The 14,924-nt window shown below is 37.8% G+C and overlaps 1 protein-coding gene across 2 annotated transcripts; it reads right to left on the bottom strand.

Annotated features, from left to right (window-relative positions):
- Positions 1-671: 671 nt before the first annotated feature.
- LNO1 (Nuclear pore complex protein) lies at positions 672-14,057 on the bottom strand. Of its 2 annotated transcripts, none has more exons than XM_078303415.1 (18): positions 13,699-14,057; positions 13,264-13,472; positions 12,349-12,514; positions 12,006-12,140; positions 11,504-11,628; positions 11,241-11,353; positions 11,006-11,145; positions 10,755-10,917; positions 10,545-10,675; positions 8,859-9,934; positions 7,681-7,818; positions 7,532-7,589; positions 6,344-6,477; positions 6,113-6,237; positions 5,148-5,499; positions 4,171-4,405; positions 1,846-3,747; positions 672-1,081 (listed from the first exon to the last, which is right to left on the bottom strand). In XM_078303415.1, the coding sequence occupies exons 1-18, from the start codon at positions 13,901-13,903 to the stop codon at positions 975-977; spliced, it is 5,514 nt and encodes a 1,837-aa protein (XP_078159541.1). In that variant the 5' UTR covers positions 13,904-14,057; the 3' UTR covers positions 672-974. The 2 variants fall into 2 exon arrangements, with proteins under 2 accessions (XP_078159541.1, XP_078159540.1); XM_078303414.1 differs by having other exon boundaries at positions 742-1,084.
- Between the last annotated feature and the right edge of the window lie 867 nt (positions 14,058-14,924).

Genomic DNA, 14,924 nt, shown 5'->3' with positions numbered 1-14,924 from the left:
TACAAGATAACTCGGACACTTCACTAAAAAAAGAAAAAGAAAAAGAAAAACAAATAACTTGAACACGACATTTGGCGAACGCAAAGCTGAAATAATTCCGCTAAAGGATTAATTAATGCGTGAAATCCTTACTTTTATATAAGAATTAATTCTTTAAAATTCAGCGAGTCTTATTTCTCATCTATAACCAAATCAATTATTAAATGCAACACGATCCCTCGTTCTCTTTTTAAAACCTTTTAAGCTTCAAACTCTCACTCTTTAATCAATAAACACTCTTATAAGTTCGGAATGGGATTAGCTGCTCTTCAAATCCCCTTCAAATCCCTGCCATTCTATGCTCTTCTCTCTATCTCTCTTCCGTCTCTCTCCTCTTTTTCTCTCTCCTTCTCTTTGAAGTAAAAGATCAAATCCCTGCCATTCTATGCTCTTCTCTCTATCTCTCTTCCGTCTCTCTCCTCTTTTTCTCTCTCCTTCTCTTTGAAGTAAAAGATAGAGAGTAAAAAGGATAGCAGGTTCCTGCTTTTCCTTTGAGAAAAGCAAAACCTCCAAACATCCGGGTTCGGCTGCGCTAGGTTCATTTACAACGCTAATTACAACAAATCAAAATCTGATAATAGACTTTTAGAAAACATTACTAAAGCTGCACTTTAGATCTGATCAGAAAGGGCACAAGAATGCTCGACTTTCCTAATATTTTCTGAGCAAGTATTCAAGCGTTTCAGAAAAAGAAGTTGCTAGTTGAGCTCCCAAGTCCCTCATATTTTTATCAACAAAAAAAAAAACATTCTTTCCAAGATACTACTACCTGATATATGAATTATGCATGTGCGAGTGGGTGCTAACGGACCATAACAATTTAGAGTGAAAAGATGTATTTGCTACACCAAAAGATAGGAGGGAGGGGGCCACAAAAGAGGCAAATAAGAGCAAAACAATAAAATTATACGCTCCATTTGTCCTTGTTTTTTACACTATTTTCTCATTTGTGATAAAAGCTCAGCTGGGGGTCTTCCAGGACCACTTCCACTAAATGCTGAGAAACTGCTGCTTTGAGTGCCACCAAAGGCACCAAATGCACCTGCTATAATTCATACCAAAAAATTATTTAGTCTTTTTCTTCATGCTAAACTTTGATGAAAAGGTTTTTTTTTTTAATCATCAATGAAGAGTGGCTAATTTGCTACCGGAAGCACTTCGACCGAGGTGCTTCCGGGGCTATATTAGCATATGTGATGTTCAAACAACAAATCCAAACCGTTAGATGTTTAATCTATATTAAAATCTACTTGGAGACCAAATTTTATATTTTTTTGAATTTTTTTACTATTTATTAAGATGGTTTTAAAATCGCTGTTTTTATTAAAATTCTGCACCATAAAAAACAGCGACTTTCAAACCATCTTAATAAATAGTAAAAAAATTCCAAAAAATATAAAATTTGGTCTAAGTAGATTTTAATATAGATTAAACATTTAACGTTTTGGATTTGTTGTTTGAACATCACATATGCTAATATAGCCCCGGAAGCACCTCGGTCGAAGTGCTTCCAGTAGCAAATTAGCCACACTCCATCAATGAAACACAAATATAATTGAAAAGCAAATACTAGAGCTCGACTTAAAGGGAATATACTATCTCATTCTTATCATGCCTTACATTTGACAATATTGACACAACTTTCTGAAATAGTATAAATTTTAAATTTTGCAGTATGGTGTGGGTGAATAATCCAAAACTCAAACAAAGGCCACTGTAATGCGAAGAAGTTTGTAAAAATGAACATATAAACAGAAGTTGTAAAATTAAATTTGTAAAAATAAGCAGAGAACTGCCAAGGCATACCTCCACCAAAACCACTGCCTTGACCGGCCCCACCAAAACCACCACCGCCACCTACAGCTGCAGCACCTGCAAATCCACCTACACTCTGTAAAGTAGGAGCTGCAAACCCGCCACCTGAACCTGCACCCGCAAATCCTCCACCAGTAGCAGCTGCTGCAAACCCACCCCCTGCAAATCCTCCACCAGTAGCAGCTGATGCAAATCCACCTCCTGTAGCTGCACTTGCGAATCCACCAAAGCCCCCACTTGACGGTGCTACAGAAGAAAAACCACCACTACCAAAACCACTCGGCGAAGAACCAGTATTACCAAAGCCGGCACCAAACTGACGAGACTGCCCGAAAGAGCCCAAAACAGACCCAAGGGCTTGCTGACCTGATCCAATTGGGGCAGGTTTGCCAAAGCCACTTTGGCCCACCCCAACTTGGGCAGGTTGGCCAAACCCGCTAAATCCACTGCCTGCAAACAGGTTCGTATTGGCTGGAGGAGATGGCTGCGGCACTGGTTGAGATGAAGGGAAGCTGAGAGATGGAGGCCTAAATACAGAACCGGGGCTTGGTGTAAGGCTGGGTGGAGGGGTTGGGTTGTTACTCGTACCGAACAAGCTGGTACCAAATGGGTTTGCTTTGGGTTGGTTTTGTGGCGTGGATCCGGATCCAGATCCAGATCCAAATCCAAACCCACCAAGGGCTCCCAAATTAAGGTCTATGGAGTTGTTAGGTGCCTCTTCTTCCATCTCATCTTCGTCCTTTTGGGGAGAGGCATCAACAGTTGTTTCATCTGCAGTTGCTGGCATAGACACTGGCACAGATGATGATAGCAGAGTAGGCCCACTTGCCAGAGGTGGTGCTTGTGCAATTGGTGCCTCAGTAGCAACAGGTTTTGATGAAGTTAGGGATGAAGAAAATGTAGCTGGTCCTGATGACGGCAATGGTACTGGTCCAAATTTTGGGGAAGAAATGTCCTTGGTTGGTTCTGAAACTGATTCCGGTGCCAGTTTTGGAGGTGAAGAAACTGTATCCGGTACTGAAACTGATTCTGCTACTTGCTTTTGTGGTGTGGACACTGAAGTTGGTACAGATACTGATTCTTGTACAGGTTTTGGTGGTGAAAAAGCTGAGGATGGTACTGAAGCTGACTGTTGTACAGCTTTCGGTGGTGAAAATCCCAAGCTTGATACAGAAAATGAATCTTGCACTGGTTTTGACAGTGAAGCAGCAGCAGTTGTTGCTGATACTTGCACCTCTGTGAGGGATCCAGCACCTGCTTTTGATCCCCCAAAGGTGGCACTAGCTGAAGACATAGGCAAACTTGACTGAAAAATTGAAGAAACTGGTTTAGGTGCAAATGTTGGTGCAATTTCAGAAGAACTTCTGTCCTTGGCAGACTGATCTTTTTCAGCCGCCTTTCCAAAACTGGGCAGTACTGATTTAGGTGCAAAAGTAGATATCATTTCAGATTGAGTAGAAAACTTCCCACTGCTATCAGTAGACTGCGTAGGTGCAGTAAAAAGAGAAAAAGACGGCGTGCTACTCTCTCTTATTAGCCCGGGGAAAGAGAAGCCTGTAGGCTGGCCTTTTGCTTTTAAATTGGTGCTTGTATTTGATGATACTGAGGTTGCATTAGGAAAAGATTTTGGCATTGGATGGGCATTTTGAACACTTCTTGATTCAGAAGAAACAAAGCTCTCTCTCATGGCATCGTTTGTACCGGTGTTTAAAGCCTGTGAGGAGATGGTAAACTTAGGTTGTTCTATAACAACCCCTGTTGCTTTCTTCTCTTGAGAGGTTTGAGCTTTTGGATCCAGATTTGGGAATGGACTTGAGACCTCTCTTGCCCACCTAAACGCAACACCTTGCTGAGGCATAGCTGCCTGCTTGGGAGCCTCTTCTGCAGTACCTGCTGAAATTCAAAAGCAAGTAGGAATAAGATTTGACACCACTATTACATATCAAATTAAAAGTACTCATGGTGTTACTAGGTCTGGTTCAGATCATAATCAGTTATCTTTCATATCCTTTTTCCCAAACCCATTACTTCCCATAGGCAGGCAACATCTTAAAAAACAAATTCAATAGGAATTAGCTTTACCTCCTTATTCCTACTAAACAGTAACTAATTTATTCCCCCATTATTCTAAAACATGGGGTGGGCTAATCAACTTTATTCCAGAACATCCAGTAGTTACATATATCACTTGGAATTGGTATTATTTCTCAAAATAAAAAAGAACTAAGAAATGAGAAAATTACGTTTTGGATTAAAATATATTGCCTATTTGATCATTCCCGACTAAACACTTGACAAAGAAAGGAGTTCAGATACCTTGAGTCAGAGTGGGGGCATTTAACTTGGTATTGGACGGCTCTAGGAGTAACGAAATAGGACTACCATAGCTGCTTGTTTGATGGATGATAGCTGCCTCCGTATCTTTTCTAAATATTTCTTTGTTTGACTTGAACTTCTTATCACTGCCTATACTGAACCTTTTCTGCTGTACCTGAAGCTGCTTTTCAACTCTCTTCACAGTGGTTTTCTGTGGCTTGACAGATGCCCAGCTCTGCACCAATTTTCAAAATATTATTTTGAGGCTTTCACACCAGCACCAGTACTTAATTGTATTTGAAAATAATGCCTCATATTTGCAATCAATGCTCAACATTATGTGGTCTGTATTTTTTTCCAAATAAGCCTTGTATTTACAACAAGCTTGAAGTCAAGGAAGATATAACTCACCAATTAAAGCAACTCAACAACCTACTGGTAACAAGTTCATCCGAGTTGGAAGTCCAATAAAGAAATTCTTTTCGCCTGGTTTTGGTACAATCTGGCCTTGGTAATTTTTGTTAAGTGCAGATGGGTTCATAACAGAATGTACCTATATCACGCTAAAAGGATTGGTGCTTGACAATATATCAGAAAGGTTGGGTACCAGATGCAAATTTAATCTAAGTGCTGGGACTCATTTGTACATACAATAATATATTGCATATATTAATAACCTTTTAGGCCCCCCCCCCCCCCCCCCCCTATATCCCCACTTCAATATTAGTTTCAATCAGTCCAAGTTTATCTTCTCTCTCTCCTTCTCATTTCTGGTGTTTAATAGGAATTTTTCTAAGAACTCAAATTAACCCTTAATTGCTTGGTTACAATTCCATATATTGAAGTCATTCCCTTGCAGGTAATATCTACTAACAATACCCAGAATATAGGACGAGGGTAAATCCATGGGACTTAATATTTGACAAACTAAGTTAATAATAGAAATCAACAAATACAGATGGAGAAAGAAGAAATACTTTATCCAACGACTCTCTTCTCCTCCTTGCCGTCTCCAATTCAACCCCTTTTGCAAGTCCAACAGAGCTTCTCCTCCGGTAATCTTTCACTGATGTAGAAACCCTTTTAACAGAGCTTGAATCAATAACTGGCCGTGGTACATCAGGAGATGTATAGGATTCAGGCTCATAAGTAAGGCCGATGGATTCAAAGAGTTGCATTTTCATCGATCGGGCGGGCTTAGAAGGGGAAGGAGAGGGAGGGCCTAAGTTAAGCATAGATATCTGTTTGGTGAGGCACTCTGACAGTTGCTCTGCTGCAGCCAACTGTGAGTTTAATGTGTTGTAAACACTGTGCAAGGATTGTGTTTGCCTGAAAAGTAATACAATAATTGGTTTACCTCCAGATGTATACTGGATTTCATTTTTTTTTTTTCCTTTCCAAATGTTGTCATTTTTTTACGGTCAGGCCGTCAGGGTGACATAGGTTCAGATTTGGCTCGGTCCAGGTCAGGCCCACATTATCAAGCAGGTCTGATAACCCAGAACCAAAATAATGGAATTTCCAAATTGGACATATAGACTATATGTCCAATTTGGAAATTCCATTATTTTGGTACTGAGCTAGATATTGTTCTTTTTTATAGTTCTTAACAGAAAATATGGTGTTTGGTAGTCACAGGAGTAAAGTTTTTTTTTTTATTAAATATTAATTAAGAACATATCTGACCGAACCATCAATGGGCAGGTAAAAAAACCCCGATATGAACATGAACAATTAATCCAACAGTTTGTGTCGGTACTGCACTGGCCAAGTCCATGAGAGGTTTTATCAAGTTCCTTCCTCTTATTGTCCTTGTTGATTTGGGACTTCATGGTTATACTGACATTCCAAATTTTCAGTTTTGGCCAGTAGCTCTAAAAAACCCAACAGAGGTGACTAGCTGAGTAATATTGTGCACGATACTGAATAGAAAGTGGTATACTTTGAGCTCCCGGGATGATTGTAGACATTTCTTCTGTTGAAGCCTGCACGTCCCACTTCACCAAATCGGTTTATCTCAAGAGTGTTGAAGTGCCTCTCTAGCTCTACAAGTTGAGTTGTCAAATTCTGGATAAAAAGGAAACAAAGTTACTAGATATAAGCAAATTACAAGGGTTACAAATACTCAACAAAAACACATCAAATGCGCACTCAAATGGTAAAAAGATTAAACCTGATTTGCCTTCAAAATATTCTGCCTTTTCTGTTCATATTCAGGAGCCAACTTCTGACAATTCCAAACATCCCAATACCTGCTGTCAGAAGATTGATTTACAATGCCTTCCATGTAAACTAGTCTGGAAGAAACTGAAAAATAATGGAAGGGGTTGATGGATTAGATTAAGGTCTGATTTCTCAATTTGCTAAAGGTGCAAGGCAATTCTAGCCTTTCATTCTTTGGGAATAAGGTCAAAAACCAATGTTTAATTTCATGTGTATCCAGCAAAATCTAAAAGTTGCCATGTATAACAGTATAACACCAACAAAGTACAAAAAAAGAAAGATACATAACCTAATAAGAACCATGCGAAGTGTAAAAATTAGAAAAACAAAGCTACAAAAAAAAGCCGTGTACCCTCTCCCCAATTAGGGGTGTAAACAGATCGGATAACATCCGATTTCGTCCGGATCCGATACCGGAAAAGTACTAAAATTATCCGATCCATATCCGAGACTATCCATATCCGTATCCGTATCCAAAAAATTATAATGAATACGGATACGGTAAGACCTTGAACTATCCGTATCGACCTTTTACACTTTTAAACCACAACAAATGTGATATATGTTCTTAAATTGATTTTTTAAATTGCATATTGGACGAATAATTTATTAAATTGCATATAGATATATATTTTGATGAATAATATAACACCATGACATAATTAGTGACTAATATTTTAATAATATAATAGATATTTTGTAACTTACAAGCTAATTATGAAAAATATCCGTATCCGTCCGATATCCGATCCGTATCCGTGACATTTAATATCCGATCCGTATACGTATCCGTATCCGAAAAATTATAACGGATACGGTAAGACCACTATTCCGATCCGTATCCAACCGTTTACACCCCTATCCCCAATTAATTCAAACCATATCCATCCCTCCCTCAATATCACGATCCGTATATGAATACAGAAGAACAGAGTATATGGCACTGCTTCACATAATACTAGCAGAGGGTAAAAGTCAAATTATGATGCTTTACAGGGAAAGTGCTGTATTCTAACTTTTAAAGGGTGTAAGCAATATTTGATTTGTAGGAGAGCAGATAAATTTATTTTCAGGAAAAAAAGTATTTATATAACTAATTCAAACTCGCAGAATTAGGAAAAGAAAGAAAAACAAATACCTTGTGACATCTTATCCCGAAGTTCTTGTATCATTTGAAGTTGCTCCTCCGCATTATTCTAAAGTTCAATGTAAAGGCCATAGTCTGTCAAAACTATAGTTGAAAGTATGATAAAATAGATGAACGACCAAAGAAAGAAAGTATGATACCTTGCATATAAGGGATGATTCAGAAAGACTCTTGAGGTGCTTATCCAACGCCAGAAGGGAAAATTGTTGAGAGGTTATTTCAACTTCTTTCCCAATAGATAATAAGAGTTTATCAAGTTCCTTTGTCATATCCTCTACCTGGCCACCAAACAGATTTCTCAGTGATAAATATTTCCCTTATACACTTTATCATAATGGTCATGTTCGGCAATGAAGCTTAGAGTGTTGCAACTTAACACCTTGTTTGGATGGAGAGTAGAGGAAGGGAAGGAATGGAAAGAAAAGAAAATTTTCCGTTAAATCGTGTTTGGTTGACAAAATTATGTCGGAGGTGAAAGGTTTAACCTTGTATCATTATAATTAATAGAATCGGCTTTCCTCCCAATTTGGAGTGTAACGGATGAAAAGAAATTTTGTTGCAAATATTTTTAGAAAAAATAACACAAATGCCAACCCTATATCTTACCTATATAATTCTTACACAAGTTTTTTATCACGATCCTACAACAGTCACCGATTTTTTCATTGACCTTCTAAATTTTGATCAACCAAACAAGAAATAAAACGGAAAGGAAAGTTAAATTTATTTTCCCTCATTAATCATCCAAACACAAAGAGGATCTTCCTTTCTATTCCATTCCATTCCTTTTTATTCTTCACCTCCCCTTCCTTCTTGTACTCTCCATCCAAACAGGGTGTAAGAGTTTAAGCTGTGCTAAGGAGGAGTTGTTCGGTTAACAAAGGTTTAGAGCAATGAAGCTTAGAGTGTATAAAGGTGCTAAGGAGGAGCTCTAAGGAGGCATTGTGCCCTAAGCCTGGGTTTTTATTGCCTTAAGAATTTGCTCTAAGGAAGCTTAAGAAAGGTGCTCTAAGCTTGTCTAAGGCATTGTTGTTCTGCCAACTTAAGTAGCTAAGGAGGCTAAAGCTTGTCTAAGGAGGCTAAAGCCTCGTTGCTGAACATGACCAATAAGATAATAAAACCAACAGATCCCTGAATTTTATCTGAATACTTCTGTGGTTCCTCTTCTAGATAACGGTAACAGCATTTTACATACCAGAAATACTTTTTAGGTTTTGCAGCAAAATTATGGGATATTGCCCTAAAAGCAATAACATTTCATGACTTTAGTATGATGAACATACGTAAATCATAACTTGAATGTCATGTGAAAGCTTACACTATAAAAATCATTTGATAATTCCTGCTCAGATTCCACTTCACCCTTTGTTGTGGTTGCAGAACTATCGGAGGTAGTCTTCACCTGAGCTTGCTCAGATCTTGCCGCAGAAAATCCTTCCTTAGCCGCTGCGAAAGAACCACGGCTTGCAGGGGTTGCCTCAATATTTCTGATTGGTTTATTTTGAATCCCAATAGACAAAGAAGGTGACTTTTCACCAAATTTACTCAAAGCAGATCCATCAGAACCAGGTTCTGTTGATCCTAATTTCAGACCAGTGCCACTGAAAGGTTTGAATGAGGGCTGTGAACCAGCAAAAAACCCTTCATTCTGAGCTGTACCACTAACACTACTAAATGGTTTCATGGACTGCTGTGGTGCGGTTGCTGATCCCTCTTTTTGGGTTGAACCACTGATAGAACCAAATGCACCACCAAAAGCTCCTTTGAAAGGAGATGCTGTCTGGTTAGGTGTTTTGCTCTCTGCGGCTGTGGTTGTTGGAATGGCACCTGTAGAGAATGTACTGAGAGGCTGTGTTGCAAATGCATTTCGGTTTCCAAGAGCAAAAGCTCCTCCAAAAGAAGGTGTTTTCTGGCTTGTTGTCATACTCCCAGTAGCTGAAGTCCCTGGAGCTGTAGTGGCAGATAAGTTGCCCAAAGGCTGCATTGCGGGTGCATTATGGGTACCAAAACCGAAAGGTCCCTTCAAGGAAGAACTCATTTGGTGAGCAGTGTTAGGAGCAGCATTGGTAGAGAGATTAAATGGCAGTGGTGCAGTGATATTCTGGGTACCCAAACTCGAAGTCCCTCTGAATGGAGATGCAGTTTCACTTGCTGTCTTGCTTTCTGCAACTGAGGAATTGGAAGCAGGACCAGTAGAGAACATTGGACTCGGAGCACTGAAACCACCAAAGCCTCCTTTGAAAGGAGAATCGGTTTTGTTTGGTACCTTACTTTCTGTGACTGTTGTAGTGAGGGTAGCACCTGTAGACACAGCAACAGTAGGCTGTATCGTGGATCCCACCGAAGAAGAAGCCATCTTGGATTGATTATCTTCTCTTGTTTTTGGTTCTTCACCTGAATATTTGAACTTTCCTATCAAAGTCTAGAATAACAATGCAATACACAGTGTATACATAAAAGGACAATACAGATGCCCACCAATTAGAACCCAAATAGGACTTGCAGTACAAGTTAATAGTCTGGTCTCAGCGGGCCCAAGTGTATTGAGTATGCTGGCAAGATCAAGGTGACCCAATGTTGATGGGTCAGGCTTAAGGTCTAACCTGCTGACACTTTTGGTCCAATTTTATATTTCCTGATTAAATACACGCTACTACTTAGTGCAACTCTGCAATATATTTCATCTTGAAAAGAATTTGACAGTGCCAACCAACAAAATACAGTATTTGACAGTGCCAGCCTGACAAATGAATTTAAATGGCCAGCATCTGTATTATGGCAGCTAGATCACTCACTCCTGATCTTTGTTTTTTCCCAAAAAGGAAAAAAAAGAATAAAGCCAAATAAATTCATTTCGACCTCTACGAGGGATTTGTTAAGGAGACACAGGTAACAAGCATTATGAACATTTTTGTTTCTGAAACATGCTTTGTACGACAAAACAACGCTCCAGTGAAAGTTCATGCTAGATACTTAATAACACGAGGACTTCATATGATTTTACCTTTGTCTGAGAGTAAACTCAATGGTTCCTTAGTAGGTACTTCAGACACAGTCGCTGATTTGTTTTCTTCAATACCATTAAGATCAAAATCTGCTATGTTAGACTGCGGCAGCTCTGAGGGATCCGATGCTCTGGAAAAAAGAGACTCCTGTCAAAAAAGGGAAAAAACAGGAGGAACTCCTTGCAAAATCCATTACATGAAAATATTACCTAGCAATATGGTACATGATGAGCTTCCCTTCACATGTCAAACAAACCATGATGTATTGAGGTGCAAGTTCTTCCGTCTCTGCCCCAGCTTGTATTGTTATTTTCTCAAACAAAGAAACCTTCTCAACCCCAAATCCAACTATAGTGTTATCCTCTCCATTCTCTGAAATTAGGAAAAAAAAATTAATTAAAAAATGCAATTGCTGTGCATGTCCAAAATTAAACTAGTTAGTAATACTCAATTTACACACCTTGTAAATCAATTCTCGGAGTGTACTTGTCACTTTGGAATTCTAGGGAAACAACATGTTTATCATCTTCATTGGAACACCATTTCAGTAGGACAACATGCTGATCAACATTCTTCTTGCTAGAAGATAGTAGAAGCTCCCTATAAAAACAAAAAAGTCATGATTATGGAACATACCAAAAGATAGGAAATATTTAAGGAAAAATAAAATATTACAAAACATGGTATGTACATACCAGCGATCCAGATAGCTTGTAAGGAGGTTAGGCCCAAACCCAGAGGGTAAAATGCTATCCAAAATACCTTCAAATAGATAAGGAAACGAAAAAACCACTGGCTTGCAAGAGCTCTGAAAGATTTAGCCACCACGAAATGAAGAAGAAAGCTTTAATAAATTTGTTCAATAACAGTACCAAAATCAATAGACAAAATTCAGACTTGAAGCAACTAAGCATGTAAATTATAATTTCATATTGAAACAAGAAAGTCAAATTTGTACCTCAAAAAAGTTTCTGGCTCCACTGATTATCACCTGGACAAGAAAACCTTCTTCATCTCCATTGTCATTCAACTGAGTAGCAGCGACAACAATGCCGTCATCACGCACCCATCTAATTGAATCCACTGATTAATCAAAAGGATATTAAAAAGCAAATCTGTCAGACTAATTAATTGTGATCAATATAACTGGGTATGCGTCAAACATGATATCAAATTTCTAATATACCTTCTTTTACTTGTTTGACTTTTATTATAACAACAGTTATATAACAGAAGCAATTGTATCTTAAAGAATTAAAGAAAAACTAGAAACAGCAGTTACTGCTTAGAAATTGTAATGTTAAACATTAATGAATATGAAAGAACAATTAGCCTCTAATCTTATTTTTTTTTCTTTGCTATTTATTTATTTGTGCTATATAATATTTGCTTTAAAACCCACTCATTTTTTTAACAAAACAATTCCAGTCAAAATAAATTGATTTGATTCAAGGTTTTACCGTTGGTGTTGTCCGAATCAGACCATGATTCAAATGAAAGAGGCATGCAAACTTGTTCCTCTATGTTCAGCGAAAAGATACTCAGGTTGTTATTCCTCACAACAGCAAATGATTTGCTATCAGGTGAACAATCAACTGCAAAAAATCAATAAAGATAAATATAAATAACTAGAGACACCAAAGAGCAAGAAAACAACCTACATCAGTTCCCTTCATCAATTTTTCTTGTGTTCAAATCCGTGTAGTTTGTATAGACTCAATACAAAAATGATTATATAACAATAACAAATCATAGAAAAGTAAACCAAAGAAGTATCAAAAGAAAAAGATAAAGAATACAGACCGGCATCAACATTGTCCAATATATCCTTCATCTCTCCATTAAAATCACCATGACATAGTGAGCCAGTGTCAGAGAGAGTTATGTAAGATTTGGCATTTTCCAGCCACTTGAAGTCTTTAACAATGCCAGACGTGCTAAGAGCGCAAGAGAAAGACGGCTTTTGCTCCTATACCATAATTACATGAAGAATATAACAGAAATAACATAATAAGTAATAAATTAAAATTTTCTGTAAGATAAAATAGGATGTTGCTAAAGCCTAACAAATCCTGGTTGGTGTGATTAGATGGTTAAAGGAAGAATGTAAAAGTAAACACTTAATAAAATAAGAAAGCAAGAGGCCTTTTAGGTGGAAGTTAATTGTTGTAACAATCTAAAAAACTCTAGTTGGCGCAGTTAAATAAAGGGATTTTCACAAAATGGAATGTACCAAAATGAGAATGGCTAAGTCTCTATTGCAGCACCAAATTATTCATGCCTTGTGTATTATAATAGATACAAAATGGATGCTTTTGCACAAGCTTGATTTAAAGTCCATCTTATCCCCGGTTGAATTTGGAATCAGTATACACTAGGTCTGGCTCCTATCTTTTACAAAGTTCTACCAAGGCACCCAGGAAACACAACTTTAAGCTGAGTAACAGACGGAACAGCAAAAGATAAAGAAAAAGGAAAACGGTTGCAGCCACTATTTCCTACTTTCATATATAGCAGTGATTTTTATTGGCTCAATATGAAGTTCAAATGGGCAGGGCAATGTTGTCACTATTAAGTGCAAAGTATCCACTCCTTGTTTTTCTTCAACTACCCATTTACATTAGTTGTGAAACTTCTGCATGTACGCATATCATGGGTCAATTCTGTAAACACTGAAACATCCAGGATCTCTTGCAAAATTGACATAAGAACTCAAACCTTTTTGAAAAGTAAAGAAACAGAGAAGAAGTGAATATCTGCACCACTGGCCACACCAAGCATAGAAGAATTGCTAGATATTTCCAGAAGGGACACCCTTCCAATTGGGACATCTACTAAACTCAACTCCTTCAAACAAGGTCCCTTTCCTTTCTCCTTAAACTCCTTGGCCGCATCAATTGCATCTTTTGTTTTAACAACCAAAAACCCTAATAAACAAAACCAAATCTTAGTTGAGCTCAGGTACAATAATTTTCCAGGTGTTGCCTACAATTAACCTTATTCAAACTATAATTATACTTAAAGTGCATCAACAATGTTACTATATTCCAATACGAAACCAAAAAAACGAACCATTCAGTAATTGCATTGAAATGTGGCTCAAATGTGCTTATTTATATACAAACATGGGAGAAGAGCTGTAAGTGCACTGACCTTGGGAGTGTGCGAGAAAGAGAGCTCCAAACCGATCAGAGATGGCGAGAGGCTTGCGAGGAGGCGATTCGAGATCAAATGGGGATAGAGTGGAGAAAAGAGGCACTGATTCACCAACCCGACGGAAGATGAAATCAGCGGAGCCTTCTTGGTCACCTTCTCTCTCTTCCTCTAGAAGTACCAGCCGCAGTGGCTCATCCGCCATTGGAGACTTCTCCGATGAGAAATGGAGAGGAGAAAATGGTTTAGATTGGGGTTTAGGTTAGGTTTAGGCGGGAACACTGGAGATATCACGCCATGGGAGCTGCGTTGGATGCACGCACGGAACTGGAGACGAGCGGGGTCAGTTGTAGTCGAGGAGGCCTGTTATATTTGGGCCTGGAGGCTGGAGTCTGGAGGGTCTACTGTTGTCTAACTCCAACCCGGCCCAAAATAAAAGCTGCTCTACCTGTAGTATTTTGAACCCGCAACCCGTATATCCCTCAAATGAGCTAATCGGCTAATCGTGATCAGCTACATCTCCATTCTATTATTAAGCATGTTGGGTGTCCGATCCACCAACGGCTACGATTAAAAGATGAAACTTCAGATTTGATCTCAGTCCTCCAATTACATAATTTATCTTCTTTTGATTAAATGCATCTGTTTTATGTATAAAAGTCTAAATTTAGCTAGAAACATACTCACCATATGTGCTGTCACACGATATGTTACAATTAAAATTGAACAAACTCTGACATTTAGCAATACATTTATTTGTTTTCTTATTTATTTGTTTTCATATTTCTCATCTTCAATTTAGAAGACTCCACCTTCCATTTTTTTTATTTCTTTGTTTCCTTACTTCTTATTCGTTTCTATTCGGATCACAATGTAAATCAATTTTTTTTTTATTTTCTTATTTCTTTTTCTTTGTTTCTATACATATTGTTGTGGGCAATTTAGAATATATTTTCAATATAAAATATATCAATGTGTGTGTGTTAATATATATTTCTCTTATAATATGTGTGTGTGTGTATCCTATACATACACACGATAACACTTTCTATTTATATTTTTTGATATCACATTATATGTCATATTAAATTGTTGTACGATATTTGACATTAGATTCGAATCGAGTCATTATTTGATATCATTGATACTTAAAAATAAAGAATCATCACATCATCAAATTGTTATCAGATATCACGATTAAAGTTAATTAAAAATACATAATCATA

The sequence above is a fragment of the Carex rostrata genome, chromosome 6 (assembly GCF_964058835.1).
Source record: "Carex rostrata chromosome 6, lpCarRost1.2, whole genome shotgun sequence".
Taxonomy (NCBI): domain Eukaryota; kingdom Viridiplantae; phylum Streptophyta; class Magnoliopsida; order Poales; family Cyperaceae; genus Carex; species Carex rostrata.
Note: the sequence above shows the minus strand (reverse complement) of the source record. Positions and strands in the feature narration are given on the sequence as shown.